This window comes from Bos grunniens, chromosome 15, assembly GCF_055505025.1.
Source record: "Bos grunniens cultivar Pamir isolate PY7600 chromosome 15, Bosgru_T2T1.0, whole genome shotgun sequence".
Classification (NCBI taxonomy): domain Eukaryota; kingdom Metazoa; phylum Chordata; class Mammalia; order Artiodactyla; family Bovidae; genus Bos; species Bos grunniens.
This window is the reverse complement of record NC_141179.1, coordinates 62,253,300-62,274,732: the sequence shown is the minus strand read 5'-3', so window position 1 is coordinate 62,274,732 and position 21,433 is coordinate 62,253,300. Positions and strand designations below refer to the sequence as shown.

The 21,433-nt window shown below is 39.7% G+C and overlaps 1 protein-coding gene across 5 annotated transcripts in view; it reads left to right on the top strand.

The window, feature by feature from the left end:
• DCDC1 (doublecortin domain containing 1) overlaps positions 1 to 21,433 on the top strand; it is a 472,274-nt gene that overhangs the window by 405,866 nt on the left and 44,975 nt on the right. For all 5 annotated transcript variants that reach the window (XM_086340929.1, XM_086340926.1, XM_086340925.1 and 2 more), the window contains 6 exons: positions 1,082 to 1,181; positions 4,133 to 4,268; positions 5,889 to 6,042; positions 13,099 to 13,257; positions 14,437 to 14,637; positions 19,807 to 19,900. In XM_086340929.1, the coding sequence (XP_086197055.1) occupies positions 1,082 to 1,181; positions 4,133 to 4,268; positions 5,889 to 6,042; positions 13,099 to 13,257; positions 14,437 to 14,637; positions 19,807 to 19,900 (844 nt within the window). The remainder of the gene's footprint in view (positions 1 to 1,081; positions 1,182 to 4,132; positions 4,269 to 5,888; positions 6,043 to 13,098; positions 13,258 to 14,436; positions 14,638 to 19,806; positions 19,901 to 21,433) is intronic.

Below are 21,433 nucleotides of genomic sequence, written 5' to 3'. Positions count from 1 at the left end.
TTTACCATCTGAGTCACCAGGGAAGTCCTTATTCATCAAAGTCCACCCCTAAATGTCACTTCCCTAGCTGAGGCTTCCCTGGAGGAGTTTATTGTTTTCCTCTGTGTTCTCACAGCACCCTGGCCAGGTGCCTCTGACAACTCCACTTGTTCATACATATATGAATATGTAGTTCATATTACACTTCAGTTACTGACCAGTCTCTCCCCCTGACTAGGGAGGAAGCGTCCCAGGAAACAGGGCAACTGTATCATTCATCTCGATATCAACAAGGCTGGCTCAGTGCTTGTTTGAGGAGAAAAAAAAATCACTATTGAATGTTTAACCTGGCAAAAAATTCCTATTTGAAAAGGACTTAAAGGGCTATTAGGAATCACTTCTGGTGGAGAGAGATGAGGACCTACTGGCTGATGGATGTAACTTTGGAAAAAGAGTAGAACTTCAACAGCAAAAGCTGAGGAAGGTGTTTTATATGGAAACAAGAACAAGAGAAAAGACCCACAAATAGGAAAGTATAGGGGCATGTTGGGGCTTTCCTGGAGGCTGAGATGGTAAAGAATCTGCCTGCAATGCGTGAGACCTGGGTTCGATTCCTGGATTGGGAACATCCCTTAGAGAAGGGTACAGCTACCCACTCCAGTATTCTAGCCTGGAGAATTCTATGGGCTGTATAGCCCATGGGGTCGCAAAGAGTCAGACAAGACTGAGTGACTTTCATTTCACAGGGGCGTGTTGAGGAGTGAAAAATCAGTAATGATATATATATTTTTTATTGCTTGTCGATCATGCTTGGCACTGTGCTAATAAGCACATTTCATAATCAACCCTTAATTTTCACAACAACTTTGACAGGTAAGAAATTTAGGCATAGAGAGTTTAAATAATTTGCCCAAGTCCTACACCTGAAGAGGAGGAATGAGATTCAAAAGGCATCTGATGGATTCCAGGACTGAGCTCTCAACTGTCCCACAGTCCTGTAGAGCTAGTTGTAGTTAATGACCCACCTTGATTTCTTTGATTTACTCTCTTCTCTGCTGGAAACTTTCCACATGTAAGGTCAATTTTTGTGTCTATATTACAGGTGCACTGAAATTTTAAATTTACCTTCTGCAGCTCGGAGATTGTTCAATGAAAAAGGGAAGGAAGTCTTCACCCTAAAAGAACTTCAAAGAGATGAACTGGTAAAACATGACCATGAAACTAGGAATATTAATATACTGGTACTATTAAAAGAAAAATATTTTTTGATATAAGACTTCAAGCACCATCTTTTCCTCCTATTTTTTCCCACAGTTATCTTAATTCAGCAAACATCAGAAAGTAATACAAATAGCTTATTGTTGCATGCTTTCTATGTGTCAGGCATGATTTTAAGGGCTGTATATGACAGAACTCATTTAATGCTCATCACAACCGCCTTATAAATAAATGAAGGGAGAAAGTGGAGAGAACCAAATTATTACCCACTTGTGATTTCTGCCCTGCTCTTTTAAGGAGGTAAATTCTATATTGTTCTTGAGGTTTTCAAAGTGTGGTTTTTTAACAATTTCTTCCTAAATGATAATTTCACCTTTTCAGGAAAAACAAAACAAAACAAAACAAAAAAACCTCATATCTAGTTTCTCACACACTATTTGAGTGCTTGGGTTTCCCCGGTGGCTCACTTGTAAAGACTCTGCGTGCCAATGCAGGAGACAAGGGTTTGATCCCTGGGTCTGGAAGATCCCCTGGAGAAGGAAATGACAACCCACTCCAGTATTCTTGCCTAGAGAATCCCATGGATGGAGGAGCCTGGTGGGCTACAGTCCACGTGGACACAAAAGAGTTGGACACAACTTAGTGACTAAACATTTCAACAACAACAACAACAACAATTTGACTGATTGGAGAATGCTAAGAAGTGAAAGGACTTTAGCTGCCCAGCCTTTTCTCCCACTTACAGAATTTGAAGTGTCAGCTCGAGAAGAAAACCCACTATGATGGATGCCTGAAATTCTTTGACCAGAGAACCAAGCTTATACCAAATTGTTAGAACTTGACTCAGGCTCTGAATGTCAAGACCCCTTGAAAGAGTTTTAAGTGCAAGTACCATTGACTAATATTAGAGGCAGCATGGCAGAGCGGAGATCCTCTGTTCTTGGAGCTTGCTAGATTGTGTTTTGAACCCTAACTCTATCCCTGCCAAGTGTCTTGTTTGTTTCCTTCTAATATTTTTGTTTTTGCTGCTGTGCTTATTCACTGTGTTGTTTTGGAAAGAATTTAAGGTTGATGCAACAAAGCATACAATGCAAAAAGGTAAATCTAAAGATAAGTCACTGGGGCCACCAGGGCAGAGGGAGCAGGAGTGAAAGGAGAATGAGATGGAGTCAGGAGTGACTGTTAAAAGATCCTGCACATTTGCTAGAAATGAATCTGTCCAATTGTTCTGAGCCACTGACTCATGGAGATTGAAACATAAACAGTCACATGATTAAGTATGTCTGTGAGAGAAGAAAAACCTTGTTGATCAGAAAGAAGATATTTTTCAGGAAACTTCCCCTGGGTCGACATAGAAAGTATGTGTGATTAGCGAGTGACCTCAAAAACGGCAGCACTGAGTTTCTTTTTTTTTTAACCAAGTCTTTCTCAATATATTACTCTATTTTTTCTCACTTCAAAGAAATATGTATTTATTTAAGGACATTTAGAAAGTACATATAAGCAAAAAGTAAAAGTAGCATCCACCATCTCAGCATCTAGAAATGTCCATTAACAGTTCGATGCATATACTACAAGTTCATTCATACCAGTGGTTGTTGGAGTTTTCTGTGAAGTTTTCTGTGAACTGACACTTCCTAATATTCACAGGCAATATGAAATCTATTGAAATATCAACTCTGCCACTGTAGCACAAAAGCAGTCACAGATATGCAAATGAGTGGGTGTAGCTGTGTTCCAATAAAACTTTATTTACAAGAGCAGGCTGTGAGCAAGATTTGGACCTCAGCCCTCCCTGTAGCTCAGATGGTAAAGAATCTGCCTGTCATGCAGGAGACCCAGCTTTAATCCATGGGTCAGAAAGATTCCTTGGAGAAGGCAGTGGCAACCCACTTCAATATTCTTGCCTGGAGAATTCCATGGACAGTCCATGGAGCTGCAAAGGGTTGGACACAACTGAGCAACTTTCATTCATTCATTCATTCCCAGGTTGTGCAAGTGGTAAAGAACCAGCCTGCCAATGCAGAAGACGTAAGAAACGCGGCTTCAATCCCTAGGTCAGAAACATCCCTTGGAGAAGGAAATGGCAAACCACTCCAGTATTCTTGCCTGGAGAATCCCATGGATAGAGGAACATGGCAGGCTACAGTCCATGGGGTCGCAAAGAGTCGGACAAGACTGAAGTGACTTAGCACGACATAGTTTACAAACCCCTGATTTATATGACTGCAAGGGGATCCAACCAGTCCATTCTAAAGGAGATCAGCCCTGGGTGTTCTTTGGAAGGAATGATGCTAAAGCTGAAACTTCAGCATCTAAAGTACTAAACCAGTACTTTGGCCACCTCATGCAAAGAGTTGACTCATTGGAAAAGACTCTGATGCTGGGAGGGATTGGGGGCAGGAGGAAAAAGGGACGACAGAGGATGAGATGGCTGGATGGCATCATCGACTCGATGGACGTTAGTTTGAGTGAACTCTGGGAGTTGGTGATGGACAGGGAGGCCTGGCGTGCTGCGATTCATGGGGTCGCAAAGAGTCAGACATGACTGAGCGACTGAACTGAACTGAACTGAACTGAATCCTCCCCACATCCCTCCCTTCCTTCTTTCCTTTATCTCCTTTATTTTTTTACAACTTCTTATTAATATTTTGAATTAATTAAAGATTCATAGAGATTCATAGGAAGTTGCAAAGATATATGGAGAAGTACTTCTTTTAGTACAAAACCGTAGAGATCCATCAACTTTGTTGCATTTATCAATAGATTGTGCCTTTTTATCACTGAGCATTATTCCGTTTATCACTGAGTATGGTGCCATAGTTTGTTTTGCCATATTTCACTTATTATAGGATATTTTGATTGTTTCCAGTCTGGGATATAATAATGCTACCAGAAGCAATTGTACGAGATTAGAGACTTATTTCTTTGGTAGGTGTACGTTTCATGTGGTGAACGTTGGATCAATCCTGACCTGTCCATTGCTCAGCAAAAGAAGCAAATCTTCCTAAGGAACTTAGCATCAGATATTTCTAAAATTCAAACCTTCTGCAGTATGCATAAGATAGAGGGTAAGCATTGGAATTATTTACCTTCTCTCTCTCTCTCTGTCTCTGTCTCTCTCTCTCTGTATATATAAATATATTTATATGTATATACACACAGCCAAAAAAAAACCCTTAATGATAAGGCTTTTTAAAAAGAAATTTGCTTGTTTAAACAGATTATATTTCACCCCTGCATCTTACCATTTAGTGTTAGGCTAATTTTTATATTTAACAGAGTTGCGATTTTAATTCACACTGTACTTTGAATGTGCAAAGAAAACATACTTTATTTTGTCTTTAACAAAGTGGGCCTTCTTTGTGAACCCCAGGTACACCCCCAACAAGGAAAACTTTAAATGTACTGTTGGGTTTACATTTGTCCCATCCATTTAATTAAATAGGCCCTTTGTTGAAGGCTTTCTGTTTTCCCAGTCTCCAGACTCTCACTTTAGTTCTTCTCTAGGACGGAAGGAAGGAACTTGGGGGTGCAGATCTCTTGCTTTCTGGGCCCTGCTGGCCGAAGTCCATGGCTGGGTGACAGTGCCATTCTTCTGGCCCAGACAATGCTTTGGGTGGGGTAGTGCTTCCTACCTGCCTCTGCCTCTCCTATGCTCTCTGCAGGCTGGTTGTGGCTGGGTAGCTGTCTCTGCAAACCTTGCCTACAATACCTTTTGACCCCTGGCTGGCAGCCACTTCTGCAAAGCTCCCCTGCATGGCTGTCAGTAAATCCTGGGTCATGGCTGCACCTCCCAGAAACCAGATCCAGCTTCACATAGATTGAAAGGGTGAGGACAGCTCAAGAGGCAACTCATCACCGTGTCCCGAACAATGGGCAGTGTTTCCTCATCTAGCTAAGACACCTGTGGGAGGAAATCATGACACCCAGTGCTGGCTTTCTACCTTTGTCTGTGTTCCACCACAGATTCCCTCAGGCCCAGAAATGGTAGGGTTCCTCCAGCTCAACTCTGAGATTAAAACTGTGATGAGTTAAATGGGAGCTAAAGGCCTTTAGAAAAAAAAAAATCCTTAATCATGACAGTGTCGTCCTGACCTGCATAGCCATAGTCTTGTGCTTGAATGTCAAAACCGTACTTGTACTTACGCTTTCCTTTCGTAATGTTGCTCATTTCCTCATGGTCTTCCATCTTCCCTGAAGGATACCCCAGGACCAGGACAAAGATCCTATACATAGAAAGGAAAAAGAGAAAATGCATTAATATAATTTAAAATAGTATCTTATTGCATATATTGAACACCATATATTATGCTTTGCATGTGTCTCTCAAGGCATTGGGAACTTTCACTGAGGTGTCTGGGATCCCAGAGAATGATCTAAAGGCATATGTCTAGATAATGTAACCCATTTGAATAGTTACAATTTACAATAGCTAGCTTATTTTTGGAAAAACCTATTTTTAGCACTTTTGACTGAAAATATCTTGAGAGGAAAGAATCTACAAAAATTAAATTAAGTGAAATTCAATTTATTAGTTTAAAGGGCAGCTATCAATTACACTTAGAATGTATTCTCTTAGACACAACAGCTGGAACATTTCGCATTTTTATTTTAACACGTTTTTTCAAAATCCTGATGCTCTGAGATGATAACTAATACGTCCTTGCAATTTGTGCATTTTTGTTCAGCTCTTGTTTTAGAAGTCCAAAGTGACATTGTGTCTGGAGCCAAGCTTGCTGTGAGGAAACCAATTTTTGGAAAAGAGAAGCAAATTATAGAACCAGAGGAAAAACAAATGCAAAAAAATGCTTTAACATCAGAAAATGCTTCCAGTGAAATTCTGTAAGTAATCAGTGTGGCCAGAAAAGTTACCTGTTCCTATTTGAACTTAGCTCATTAGCTCAGTAACAGTGCAGAGCCCATGCAGGGAACCCACGTCAAGTTTGTGAAACTAATGGCATTTGAAGAGCTAGTATTTAATTAGTTTTGTGGCAAAAGGATAGAGCTGGAGCTTCAGTGCTCAACCATCACAATGATCTACTTTCAATAATTCTGTTATGATGCTACTGTTTTTTTTAATTTATTTTTTTATTGAGGGATAATTGATTTACAGAATTTTGTTGTTTTCTGTCAAACCTCCACATGAATCAACCATGGGTATACATATATCCCCTCTCTTTTGAACCTCCCTCCCACCTCTCTCCCCATCCCACCCCTCTAGGTTGATACAGAGTCCCTGTTTGAGTTTCTTAGCCACACAGCAAATTCCCGTTGGCTATCTATTTTACATTTAATAATGTAAGTTTCCATGTTACTCTTTCCATACATCTCACCCTCTTCTCCCCTCTCCCCATGTCCATAAGTCTATTCTCTATGTCTGTTTCTCCATTGCTGCCCTGTAAGGAAATTCTTTAGTACCATTTTTCTAGATTCCATATATATGCCTTAGAATACAATATTTATCTTTCTCTTTATGACTTACTTCATAGGTTCTAGGTTCATCCACCTCATTAGAACTGACTCAAAGGCGTTCCTTTTTATGGCTGAGTGATAGTCCATTGTGTATATGTACCACAACTTCTTTATCCATTCATCCATTGATGGACATCTTGGTTGCTTCCATGTTCTAGCTATTGTAAATTGTGCTGCAATGAACAATGGGATACATGTGTCTTTTTCAATATTGGTTTCTTCAGGGTATATGCCTAGGAGTGGGATTGCTGGGTCACATGGTGGTTTTATTCCTAGTATTTTAAGGAATCTCCATGCCGTCTTCCATAGTAACTGTATCAATTTACATTCCCACCAACAGTGCAAGGACATTCCCTTTTCTCCACACCCTCTCCAGCATTTATTGTTTGCAAACTTTTTGATGATGGCCATTCTGACTGGTGTGAGGTGATATCTCATTGTCGTTTTGATTTCCATTTCTCTAACAATGAGCCATGTTGAGCATCTATTCACGTGTTAGCCATCTGTATGTCTTCTTTGGAGAAATATCTGTTTAGGTCTTTTTCCCACTTTTTGATTAGGTTGTTTGTTTTTCTGGTATTGAGTTGTATGAGCTGCTTGTATATTTTGGAAATTAATCCTTTGTCAGTTTCATATGCTATTATTTTATCCCATTCTGAGGGTTGTCTTTTCACCTTGCTTATAGTTTCCTTTGCTGTGCAAATCTTTTTAGTTTAATCAGGTCTCACTTGTTTACTTTTGTTTTTATTTCCGTTACTCTAGGAGGTGGGTCATAAAGGATCTTTCTTTGATTTATGTCACTGAGTGTTCTGTGTATGTTTTCCTCTAAGAGTTTTATAGTTTCTGGTCTTACATTTAGGTCTTTAATCCATTTTGAGTTTATCTTTGTGTATGGTGTTAGGAAGTGTTCTAATTTCATTCTTTTACATGTAGCTGTCCAGTTTTCCCACACCATTTATTGAAGAGGCTGTCTTTGCCCCATTGTATATTCTTGCCTCCTTTGTCAAATATAAGGTACCCTAAGGGAGCATGGGTTTATTTCTGGGCTTTCTATCTTGTTCCATTGGTCTATCTTTCTGTTTTTGTGCCAGTACCATACTATCTTGATGACTGTAGCTTTGTAGTATGATCTGAAGTAGGAAAGGTTGATTCCTCCAGCTCCATTCTTCTTTCTCAAGACTGCTTTGGCTATTCGTGGTCTTTTGTGTTTCCATATGAATTGTGAAACTTTTTGTTCTAGTTCTGTGAAAAATGTCATTGGTAATTTGATAGGGATCACATTGAATCTGTAGATTGTGTTTGGTAGTCTAGTCATTTTCACAATATTGATTCTTCCTACCCAGGAACATGGAATATCTTCCCATCTGTTTATGTCATCTTTGATTTCTTTCATCAGTGTTATACTTTTTTTTTATACTTTTTTTTTATACTTTTCTGTGTACAGTTCTTTTGTCTCCTTATGTAAGTTTATTCCTAGATATTTAATTCTTTTTGTTGCAATGGTGAATGGGATTGATTCCTTAATTCCTCTTTCTGATTTTTCATTGTTAGTATATAAAAATGCAAGTGATTTCTGTGTATTCATTTTGTATCCTGCAACTTTGCTAAGTTCACTGATTAGCTCTAGTAATTTTAAAGATAGTAAAGTAATACTATCTTTAGGGTTTTCTATGTACAGTATCATGTCATCTGCAAATAGAGCTTTATTTCTTCTTTTCCAATCTGAATTACTTTTATGTCTTTTTCTTCTCTGATTGCTGTAACTTCCAGAACTATGTTGAATAATAGTGGGGGAAGTGGGCACCCTTGTCTTGTTTCTGATCTTAGGGGGAATGCTTTCAGTTTTTCACTATTGAGAATAATGTTTGCTGTAGGCGTATCATGTATGGCCTTTACCAAGTTGAGGTAGGTTCCTTCTATGCCCATTTTTGGAGATTTTTAATAATGAAGCAGTGCTGAAATTATTAACAACCCAATTACAAGCACTGAAATTGAAGCTGTGATAAAAAATCTCTCAAAAAACAAAAGCCCAGGACCAGATGGCTTCACGGGAGAGTTCTATCAAACATTAGAGAAGAGATAATGCCTATCCTTCTAAAACTCTTTCAAAAAATTGCAGAGGAAGGAACACTTCCAAACCTATTTTATGAGGCCATCATCACCCTGATACCAAAACCAGACAAAGACAACACAGAAAAAGAAAACTATAGGCAGTATCACTGATGAACATAGATGCAAAAATCCTCAACAAAATTTTAGCTAACAGAATTCAGCAACACATCAAAAAGCTCATACACCATGATCAAGTTGGGTTTATTCCAGGGATGCAAGGATTCTTCAATATACACAAATCAATCAGTCTGATACACCATATTAACAAATTGAAAGATAAAAACCATATGGTAATCTCAATAGATGCAGAAAAAGCCTTTGATGTTACTATTTTTAAAAACACCAGAATCTTAGAACTAGGGACATTTATTTGAGGAGTTTATCATGTTTTGTCTCCATCAGCATGTACTTTAGGAACAATCATGTTTCTTCCTTATTGGAGATTCCAGCTGAATGTATGTTAATGTAAGTTACCATCCTGGATTGCTGGTATAACTATCTGGTTGGTTTCTATCTCCATAATCTCCTCCTTCCAATTCACCTTGAAGTTTCATCTGTGGACAATCATCTTTCTAAAGCACAATCCTTTTATACAGTTCTTCAATGGCTACCTATTGCACACAGAAAACAATGTTTAGTCTGCAATTTCAAACCCTTCTGACCCTCATCCAGGCCTGTGTTAACCCTCATTCGTGCCCACATGCCCATCTCCTCTCCATGCTTTTTCTTTCTGCCATGTGAGCTCCAAGCTCCAGCTCAGCAGCTGCAAGCTGTCAGCTGAACATGGCCTACTCTACTGATGCACTGCTGTAGGCCTGACCACATACTCATTTCTCTCCAACTGAGCCACCTTGACTTGCCCCATCCTCATTGGTGGAAGGATTCTTTATCATTAAATCAATCATGACAGTGATGTGCTAGCAATGTACTTATCAGATCCTTACCTTCTCCCTCACCAACAACTACCAACTTGGGAATTCCTTAAGGGCAGAAACTGTCACATGTGTTCTGCGAAGACCAGGGAAACTGACTTTTGTCATCATTTGCTGAATAAATGTAGGAATCATCGAATGAGTTTCCAAATTATGAAACCAGAAATAGCTGGTCAATTACCATTGTAGTAATTGAGAATTAATTTATACATCATTGTTACCCATTGTTTTAAAAGATTGTTTCTGTCCTCATGTATAAGAATATTAACTTTTATGTCAGTGATCAAACTTCCTCATTTTAGTGGGTAATTCATCTGGTCCTACATCCTGACACTAAAAAGCCACCAGAAAGGAAAGCCTTTCACAGAGAGAGTGATTTGACTTATATGATATCTTGCTCAATCGTTAGGGAATGGGCCACAGGCTTTCCTAACATCCCCTCTTGTTGTTCTTCTAAAGAATGTTATCGTCTAGCCTCTGAGTTATTAGACTGTACTTTGGAAAAATAAACAGAAAATAAGAAAAAAGAAGTGATATCTTTGAGAGCAAAGATTCTTGTTCTGGTTCATAGATTTCATCAAGGCCTGGAATCCTTGATCTAAAAGTGGTTGAGTCCATTCGACCAACAGTGCGAAAGCATGTGACTATACCCAGTAATACTGCGCTGTGTATTTGAAAGTCATTAAGGGAGCAGATCTTAAAGTTATTACAAGAAAAACAACCTGTAACTATCTGCAGGGAGGGGTGTTAACTACATGTATTTGTGGCGATCATTTCACAATGTATACGAATATCAAATCATTATGTTGTACACCTGAAACTAATATAGTGTTATATGTTATACCTCAGGTTAAAAAAAAAAATGATGTAGGAAAAAAAAAAAGATGTCCTGTATGTTATAGGCAGGATCTGTTAATCCAGTCTCTTCATGAATACTCCTTGTTGACAGGGAGATCACTATTGTACAAGGCAGCCCATTTTAATGTTGAAATAATAATTTAGAATGTCTCTATTCTATGAGTTCGCCTGTTTAAAGTATTTGGAACTCACTATCATTAATCTGGGTTGTATCTTTTCCAGGCTAACTTTCACTTGTTCTTTGAACCATTTCTGATCACTCGAACCCCTATCATCTTATATTAAGTAAACACAAAATTTCCCTAGACTTTCTTACATATGTTTATATGGAGATTTTCACATATTTAAAAAAGAGGGGGAATAATTTAAGGAGGGACATCTGTAAAGCAAGAGGCTAGAGCATAAATCTGGAAGGAACTTTTTTGATAGTTTGGTTTGGTGAAAAGATTTCTGATAAGAATGGTAAGAAACAAAGTGGAAAAGAAATTCTGAGGGCACTAACCTCTGCATTGATGCTTTGTGGAAGAAAAGGCCTTCGGAGCCTGGAGTTTGAAAGGAATTTTCTCATTTCTTCAGTGCCTTGTATCTAGGCCCTGGTCACTTCTTAAGTCTTAATGTACAACCTTTCCCTTCACTTAGTATATGCCTGTCACACTAGTGTCTTTCTGTTCCTCAATGAGCCATGTATGTTCTTGCCTTGGAGCCTTTCCACTTGTTCTCGAGTGTTCTCCCCTCAGGTCTTGACACGCCTGGCTCCTTCCCATTGTCCAAGTCCCAACTCTAGCATCATTTCTCAGAGGAGTCTTCTCTGACTCCATTGCTAAAGTAGGTCCTACCTCACCCTACCCAATTTCTATCACAATTTCCTGTTTTATCCCACCTGTAACACTTAAATTGCTTATTTATTCATTTATTTGTCTATTATCTCTCTTCTTCCCACTAGAATGTAAGCTCCTTGAGACTTTTTCACTCTCCTCTTTCACTTTCATCAAGATGCTCTTTAGTTCTTCTTCACTTTTCTGCCATGAGGGTGGTGTCATCTGCATATCTGAGATTATTGATATTTCTCCCAGAAATCTTGATTCCAGCTTATGCTTCATCCAGCCTGGCATTTCACATGATGTACTCTGCATATAAGTTAAATAAGCAGGGTGACAATGTACAGCCTTGGCCTACTCCTTTCCCAATTTGGAACCAATCTGTTGTTCCATGTCCGGTTCTAACTAGTGGACATAAATGAATCAATAAAGCAAGATGTTTGTTTAGGTGTCTGTTTTAATGGCTGTTCTAAAATTGACTGTACTGTACTTCATTTGCTTGGAAGCTGAAGAGCATACAGACTGCCCTAGTTAGAAGATAAAACATCTCAACTTGGAGGAAAAATCTTGTTTACACCTTGCTGACTGTGTTAAAACTGACTTTATTTTTGTTGTTGGTCTATTTTCATCAAACAGATGAAGTTGGTGGGAAAGCTGCATTTTCTATTTTCAACACAAGATGGCAGTATTTCTCTTTAACTGTTAATGAGATTTTTCTACTTGAGAAGCTGTTCCTGCTGAAGTTCTGAATGAGGCAGTTGTTACCCACCGATTTCATATCCGCATGTAATACTTTTGCTACATTTGAAAAGTCTATGGCCTGCTCTTCTAAAGCAGGACTTGTCCCTGGAGACGGGTGCTTTGATACTGCTTGCAGTTACATCAAATTACCACAAGCACCTTGGCGACCACGACTTCCCCCAGAGAACTTTATTTACACTTATGCACATTTAGAGTGTTGAAGTATGTGAGCTCCTTTGCCTGTATATGTATCCTGCCTTCAGCAGAGCAGTCCCGTATTGTATCATGATCCCACGCAAGCAACTCTACCCTGAACTGAGCCTGGGAACTTGATATACTCACATCTGCATGGTGGCTATGTGTCTGTTCACGATTTCATCTAAATAAGAAGCCAGGAGGCCCGCTCAGTTATTCAGACTATGACTATTTAAGTGTTTTTGTGTATTATTCTCTATCAAAACCTGGCATGTTTGTGCTGGTGCTATTTGAGTCTCTCTAGATTTTTCTACTGAGAGGAAAAGTTAATTAAGATTCCTTAACATTGCCTAATGAGTAAATTTTATGAAACCTAGTAATCTAGGCTGTCTGTTTCAGACAGAATTATGCCACATTTATGGAGTAGGCAAGAGTCTCATTACACATTTGTTATGAATTTCCAAAACTATTGAGTAGTCCTAATCTTATTTTTGCAATATAATACATATGGCCCCATTTTTTCCTGAGTAAATATGACAGAGATGAATGCTGTTTATTATGTGATTGAGAAATTTTATTGGTAGCTTTGTATTAAAATTCTAAACTGTGTATTAGTAGGATGTGACTTTGTAATGTTAGGAACCATTATGGAAATATGATTTCCAGATCCACTGACATCCTTTAGGATACAATCAGACTGCACCTCAGAGAACATCCTGTGAGTATAAATCAGAATTCTCAGACCTCTGTTTGCTTCTCCACCTTGATAGAGATTCACATGCAAGAGCCCATCTCAGAATGAAGGCTTGTCACACACTTCTCAGGTATGCCTGGCAGGAATCTTCTCATAACTTTGATGAGAATGACAGTCTTCCAAAGAAAATGGAAGACGGGCTCTTTGAAAATATGGAACCAGAGAAGAAATACAGGTAAAAAATTATAAGGGATTCTGTTAAATATTTCTACCTGGTCTTAGGTTCACTCACTTTATTCCTGAAGATTTACATTACTTTTAGTTGCTATCTACATCAACAAACACATTTCTGTGTTCCTTCTGATTTTGACTGAAGTATTTACAGGTACAGGTGGGAAATACCTTCTCACTTTAGCTGTATAGTGTAATTTCTTGTGTCTTTTTTGTGTAATTTCTCGTGTAATTCACTTGTGTCTTTTGTGTAATTTCTTGTGTAATTCACTTGTGTCTTTTCTTTTAAAAGGCAAGCCCACCCATCTTTGCCTCCTGAGAACTTAGGACAGAGCCTGTATTTTAGTGAAATGAGTATGTGAATGAACTTATGAATAAGCATGTAAAATCCCCCGATGTCTTTAAGGAATTAGTAAAATGCAATTTCTTGCCTTTTAATTTTATTTTTTTCTCTGGTCAATGTCCAATGAAATGACAGAAATCTATAGTACTTTTTATTATTCCATAATCTTTATGCATTTACTTAACATTACAGCAATTTACATAAATTAAACAGTTTCAGCTCTTCAACACTTAGCATTGGTCCATGCACAAAGTAGACTTAATAGACATTTATAAATTAATTGCTAATGTATTGTTATGTTTGATAGATTTATTAAGTCTGTTTACTGCCTTAAGAGATATTTAAGTAAGACATTCTTTTAACTTGTTAGCATATCATCATTTTGGTTTATAATATTCTATGAGCTGTTAGGGAAGATGGAAAAAGCTTGGAGAATGGGGTTCTATTTGCCAGGAATTCTGTAGATAGAGGATAGAAATGATCATCATTTGTTCAGAACTCCTCTGTTTCTCTCTGTTTTGATTTCTATTTGACCTGTTCTGCCTCCTACTTCTTTTTCTCTTTAAATGATCTAAAATGATTTTTTTTCTTTGCTGATGAATTTCTCATATTCTCTTGGATAAACATATATTCCTATTACAAAATAAACTCAGAATTCTACTTTTTACATCAGCTTGACAATGCAAAGCAAATGGCTTCGCTGCTCTCCTGATGATAATGCTTCCCCATTAACAAGTGAATTTGGTTCACGGCAGGTCTCTCGCCAACAGAACTTGCAATCTGCAGCACATGAGAGCACAGGACATTTTTCTGCCACTAATGGGATTTTCTTTATCTCAGCCATTCTCCAAAACAGAGTAAATTGCAGAAACTTTGCCACCAGCAGTTTGAATACAGAGATGGGCAAATTATAAGCTATGCTGTACCTCATCTAGTCTTGGGGGTGCGAGGCCCCAACCTGCGCTCAGGTGTGGAGGTGGTTTTGGTGGAGAAAAAAGCAGATGATTGTCATCAATGCTGGATGCACAAGGAGGACAGCAGGTAAACCCATCATATTTGGGCGTTAATATATCAAGAGGTGAATGGGAGCCAAAGAGATCCAGCACGGTCCCCACAGAGCAGGCAGGGGTATATCTGAGGACTTTGGATTTTCTTTTTAATGTAGCCAATGATTTTTTTCTTAACCTACTCAAGGAAGAAAAAGTGAAATCAAATGTAAGTGCTCAGTAGTCTACACGCAACCCATCCACTCTGGATTCAGATAAGGAATGTGAAGCCTGAACTATTGGGTTCATAGTTTTAATGAGCCAAGTTCAAGGGAAAACTAGGTGCTAATCTAATTGATTTTATGATTTGAAAACGTCATAAAATCAAGTAAGAATTCTAAAAAGTCCTATTTTAAAAATTGTGAGGTACTTTTCGTTAACAGAGTCTCCTGTACCTCCTCACATGTATGCCCTCCCTCCCTTCCACCACTTCCAGCAGATAACTGACTGATGTGGCTTCTATTCACACAGTGAAATCGGATTGAATTCTTGCCCTAATCAAATATATCAACTGAGTGCCGTGACTGGCCCTTGTATGGATCTAGCTTGAAGCTTACCACTGTCGGAAAGGTTATTTCCTAGACAATCAGAAGAAATTTAAAACAGTCTAGGTAGCACGTGATATTAAAAAGGCTTTAATTTTGTAGGGTGTCATAATCATTTAATGGTTATTTTTTTTTTTTTAAGTCCTGGTCACTTGGATGTACATTGTAGTATTTACAGATAAAACTGAAAGCTCAGATTGGTTTTAGAATATTCTAGCAAAGCAAACATTTTTAAAGTGGGGAGGGGCAGTAGATGAAGCAGGAATAGCAGAATGTTGATAACTGTTGAGTCTGTGGTGGTTTCTTGTACATTTCTCTCTGGTTTTGTGTATACTTGACCATTTCCTTAGCAAGAGAGAGAACAACTTCTTGGTTTTTAGATGATTTGCTTCCAAGTCTATTATTCGTGTTGTATCGTGGGGGCTCCAGGGCCCTCTTCAGTCTCTTGAAATACTACATACAGAAAATGTATTTGTATATCTGTGCAATACTTTTTCTTTTTCCTGGGAAACAGCTATGATTTTTGTTGGATTCTGAAGGGTGTCTGATGCAGAAGGCTTAGGGGACTGCTGCTGCTAGAGAGACTGTATACGCTTCAGCAGGCGGCAGCAGAGGGGCCAGCATGGACAGGAAAGGAACTAGCCTTCCTCTGCTCCCTGGTCTGAGATTCAGAGCCGCCAGCCGGGAACACGCGTGGCCTTGTTTTAGAGACGGCTGAAAAGCCAACATGTAGACAGACCTGGTGAGTGTGTTCTTTCGCCCCATTCATCCTAGCTAAGCTGTCTTTGCGACGGGGGAGCTAAGAAGCAGGCTTTTGTCCCTGTGAATAGCTTTCTGTATGGGACCAGAATTCATTCATTTAGCTGCAAAGGATTATCAAGGGCAGTGTTTTAGGTGCTGGCGCTTTCAGCAAAGAACTAAACAGATACAAATTCTTGCTCATGTAGCTAGTGCTACCCATCTCTACTTTTCTGGAATTTAGAGCTGCATCTTACTGCCTTGGCTTTCTGTATTATGGTAGCCATCCTACTTGAGCTTAAGAATTGGAATCTGAGCATGGCTGAAGAACTGGAGCTGTCAGGCATGGGGGCTGAGAGAAGTGACCCCAAGGAGACAGCCACACTTGATGTTTCGTTCAGAAACACTTGGTCATCAAAAGAGAGGACAAGTTCTGAGTCCTGCTCAGTCTCATTCAGTGTCTGTACTGGCTTTGGTTTCCATTCTGAGTGCTGTTGGGAAATCAGGAAGAGGGGAAGGACAGGCTGCTTAAGTAAAAACAAGGAGAAGCTTGCCTGTAACTCTATGCCCTCCATCACTGCTTTGGAAAATCTAACCACATGTAATACAAAAGGGGATGGTGTCTTCCAATTTCCTTCCACTTTCAGGAACACTGCGCAACATTGTCATAGTGAGGCCTCCCCATGTCAAACTGTAGAAGAGAGGAACAATTGGAGGGAGATGGTAGTATTAATTGATCCCTGGTTGGAAACTGTGGAGTCCAGAGAGAAGTGGAGCCACAATGGGGAGCAGCACTGGGACCAGATTTGCTCATGAACACATGGGTCACCATCTAAGCATGTGGGCAGGAGAGGTTTTGCAGAAGTCTTGCTGATTAGGTATGGGCATGATTCAGAGGAATAAATGCCCCATGGCGAAAATGTATCTGTATAGTGACAGTAATTCTGAGCTTTCTTCTACATTTTGCCTTGTCATTTTGCTTTTGCTTTTTCCCCTGTAATTAGTTATTGAAACCCATTTGTTCTGATAAACTGGTGAGGCCTGGAGAACCCTGGGTTACACTATGTAGCAATACCTATAGAAGATCCCATTTATGTGAACCATAGTCTTGATCACCCATATTTTTCCCAGGCAGTAAATTAGCACTTTTTGAGGCAACAGCCCAATCAGAATTTGTACCAATAGAGCACTGGCCTGGTAGTTTGCCAGCATGATGGGAGGCACCAAGTGCTATCCCTGTGCCTAGAATTTTCTACCTTTCATTCGGTCCTTTGGGTCTTGAATTACTTTTTCATTGTGGCCTATTTAATATAGAAAACAACTAGGAAATCTGATGTCTTAAGCAATTATCAGCAAAACCCCTTAAGGGAAATTATGACTGTGAGAACAAGGCCTAGCTGGAAGAGCACATGGTCCAGGAGAGTCAGCAAGAAATGAGCAAAGGGGCACCGACAGGAGGGAGGAAATTGCCAGAGACACATTTACTTGGTTTCCAGCCACACAGAAAAAAATGCCAGGTCAACTTTAGAGATAATCTGGTATCTCTCTTCCATTTTCAGCCCTGGCACAATCTGAATGAATCATTTGGTCTCTAAAGGGAAACATGAAAGAACACTCAGGGATGAAAATCCTCCTCACTTGTTCTAAAGCTAGGGAAACTGAAGCTCAAGGGGCTGAGTTGGTTTGTACACACTTGTGCCGTGGATTAGTAGAAGAGGCTGTACCTTATGCTGGATGTTGCTGGGACACAAATGTCTCACACTGCTGTTTGGCACATAGTGGGTTTGATGTAGACATCCATAAGCTCAGAGTTCCCGCAGAATGTAAGCACCCCTGCTATGGGCAAGTGACGTCCATTGTCCAAAAAAAGGAAGAAAAATCAACACTGACGTGGCTGAGCATGGAACTGGAGCACACGAGAAGTGGCTACATCTGTTCTAGGCAGCGGAAACAGAGACAGCTAGGTAACTCATCTAGGCACCGCCTCAGTAAGTGGTTGCAGGAAATACAGAATCATTCATTCATTTGACTACTACTGAGTGCCAGTGAAAATGCAAGATGCGGGCTATGCCACGTGCTGAGGCTACGGAGATGAACAATATTGAACAGCAGCACTCCCGCCGTGCACGGACTTGATAAATGCTAAAAAGGTATTTGATAAAATCGAATACCCACTTTGGATGTAAAATCACACTTCATTAACTAACAATAGAAGGAAGAAACACATTGTATGATTAATAGTGATAGTCTTGTAAGAATATAAACAATGTTTCAAATTCTGTTTTTTTTTTTTTAAGTTTGGGATATTTCCTATCTCATCTGTTTTATTTATTAAAACATGTTTTCATTGGAATATAATTGCTTTGCAAGGTTGTGCTGGTTTTTTGCTGTACAACAATGTGAGTCGGTCATATGCTTTACAATGAGAATGTTTTATGTTCAGAGACTTAGATATCTAGCACCTTTTAAGTCTTGAAAGTAAAAATACTGTATTTTTACAACAGATCTCCACTCCCACTTTCTCCCCCTTTCTTCCACTTCCACATCATTAAATTTTATACTCAGGACTAGCTATACATTCCACAGCAGGAATGCCACTGCTGGTCTGTAATGCAACTATGTTGACAGACATAAAGAGTAGACTTTTGCTATGCAGACAATATCCTTGAATGTTTGGTTTATTTTTGCTTTTAAGTGACATAAGGGAAAGAACTGGGGGGGGGGGTAGCTCTATAATTTTGTCTGTTTTTTCAGTCAAGGAGGCTTTATTTTTAACGCCAATATAACTTAAAAATATTCAACATAAATCTTGAACTTTTAGGAAATACTCATGTAGAAAAGAAGAATTTGAGGGAAGGCTATAAAAAAATCACAGCCATCAATAATAGTAGATCATATTAAGTTCCATGAGGCAGACAATATTTAATGTATTTTCTATGCATTAACCCATTATATCCCCGAGATGAGAGCCCTGTGAGGTACGCTCCATTATCTGATTTTACAGATGAGGAAACTTGAGACACAGTGTTGTTGAGCAAATCTTGAGGTATATTCAAGATTTAAATTCAGGAATTGTGACTTCAGAATCCATGTTCTTAATCTGTCTGCCACATTACCTTTTCAACAGCAGAACAGGTGAGGAGAGTGTCTGGGTGCAGTCTAGAGAGAGAAAAGTTAGATAGGGTTCTTTAACATAAAGAATTATTAAACTGTGATAAATGACTATCAGATTTTTTTTAATCCCTGTATATGGGACTCTGGGGGTGAGGGAGTTGAGGACAAACTTGGAATTGGGTCCCTCCCAAGCCTGGAGTTCAGAACTCACTTGGAAAAGCATGGGTGCCGTGCACTGGATGGCTGAGAAATGGGCCAGTTTTCCTGGTCAGATCGTGTCTGTGGTTGCTGGGTAAGCAGGAAGCAACCCTCTGAAACATACGTGGGGGTGCAGCTGTTGCTGGACACATGGCAATGCAGAGGATGTGGGGTTGCTGGTGCTGCAGAAGGCCTGGAGCTCGTGGTGTCCATGTCGAGAGGGCCACAAGCGGATGATCACCAGGCCAGGGCTGTGAGGGTTTAAGGGACCATGTCATCTGGGCACCTGGTTTGGCAGAGCATCCCTGGATATCCCCACTCCCAAACACTGACCCCAGGCAGCAGCCAGAAAGAACAGGAGAGCCCCTTTCTCCTTCCATATTCTTCCAGCACTCTCCACCAAGAAAACTTAATTTCATGCTCATGGTGGGGAGAAATGCCTAGAAGATTTCACATCCATTATCACAGAGAATCTATGGAGCTAAGAAGCAATGCACAGATAAGTAGCACAGGGGGCGCTCTAAATTGGTAAAGCTACTTTGTAATGTGCCTAATCCTGTTTTCCCAAGGACTTTTCACCTGGTGAGTAACCCAGATCTCGTGCTGGCAGTGTCTATGACCAAGGCTAGAGATGAAGTCTGTGGCTACCCGGTTATTGCTCAGGTAAGATATACAGAGGCTCAGAAAGTAATTACAGCCCTTTATTTAGTTAAATTTAAGGAAAGCTCCGTGCTTCCTTGTTGGGAGAAAGATAGGTCACAGAAACCTATCGTGAATGCCATTGTTAAAATATTTACAATAATCTGCCTAGATTTCAAATTGAACATGTTCATGTAGCCCTTAAGTTAGTTTAATCCAACAGATGGTGACTGTGGGCTTGCTGCATGTCAGAAGCTATGTGAGTTACTTAAATCAAATCCAACGGCAAGCATGAGAAATTATCCCCAAAGCATTCATAGTGTCTCAGAAGTGGGTGTACTCAGGCGAATGGCTGTTGTGTGTGTGTGTTCAGTCGTGTCCAACTTTTTGTGACTCCATAGATTGTAGCCTGCCAGGCTCCTCTGTCCATGGAATTTTCCAGGAAAGAATACTGGAGTGGGTTGCCATTTCCTACTCCACAGGATCTTCCCCACCTAGGGATCGAACCTGCGTTTCTTGTCACCCTGCACTGGCAAGTGGATTCTTTACCACTGTGCTACCTGGGAAGCCTGTTTGATGCACATATTTTAAGCTCAATGATTTGGAAACATAAGCCAGTTCCCTCTCACCTGGCAACTGGCAGTGAAGACCATGGTCAGAGAAGTCTTCCTGGAGGATGTGAGCTCATCAACGTTCATTCTACTAAGAGACCCATTTGAAATACACTTTCAACATTTTGCAAATATTTAGAGCAGCCAAGCAATCTTTGGAGTCCAGAGAAGGCTGCCTTCCTTTGAATTCTGGATAAAGACCTATGGAGTTGATTTTTTCCCATGTTTCTCTGTCATCCTTACTTACCAAAGACACTCCTGGATGGGTATGTAGTTTTTCCTTGGTAGGCGGGCTTCCCAGGTGGTGTGAATGATAAAGAATGTGCCTGCCAGTGTAGGAGACACAGGAGAGGCAGGTTCAATCCTTGGGTCAGGAAGATCCCCTGGAGTAGGAAATGGCAACCCACTCCAGTATTCTTGCCTGGATTGTTCCATGGGCAGAGGAGCCTGGTGGGCTACAGTCCATGGGGTTGCAAAGAATCACAGACGACTGAGCACAGGAGGAGAGAAAGTTTAGGAGTGTCCCTTCTCTGCATTTACTTTCTGTGTCCTCCACAGTATTTGCCATGTTTTTGTTGAACAGAATATATTGTCTCCAAATAGAATTTGTTTTATGCCATTTTCTAATAGCAATGAGGCAACTTGTTTTGCAGGTCCTGAATCTAAAATTGAGGGTTCAGGATGGGGAGCACATGTATACCTGTGATGGATTCATTTTGATATTTGGCAAAACTAATACAATTATGTAAAGTTTAAAAATAAAAAAAAATTAAAAGAAGGAAAAAAAAAAGAAGAAAAATAAATAAATAAAATTGAGATACAGCAATCTGAACAAATGTGTGTGTGTTAGTCGTTCAGTCATGTCTGACTCTCTGTGACCCCACAAACGACAGCCTGCCAGGCTTCTCTGTCCATGAAATCCTCCAGGCAAGAATACTGAAGGAGA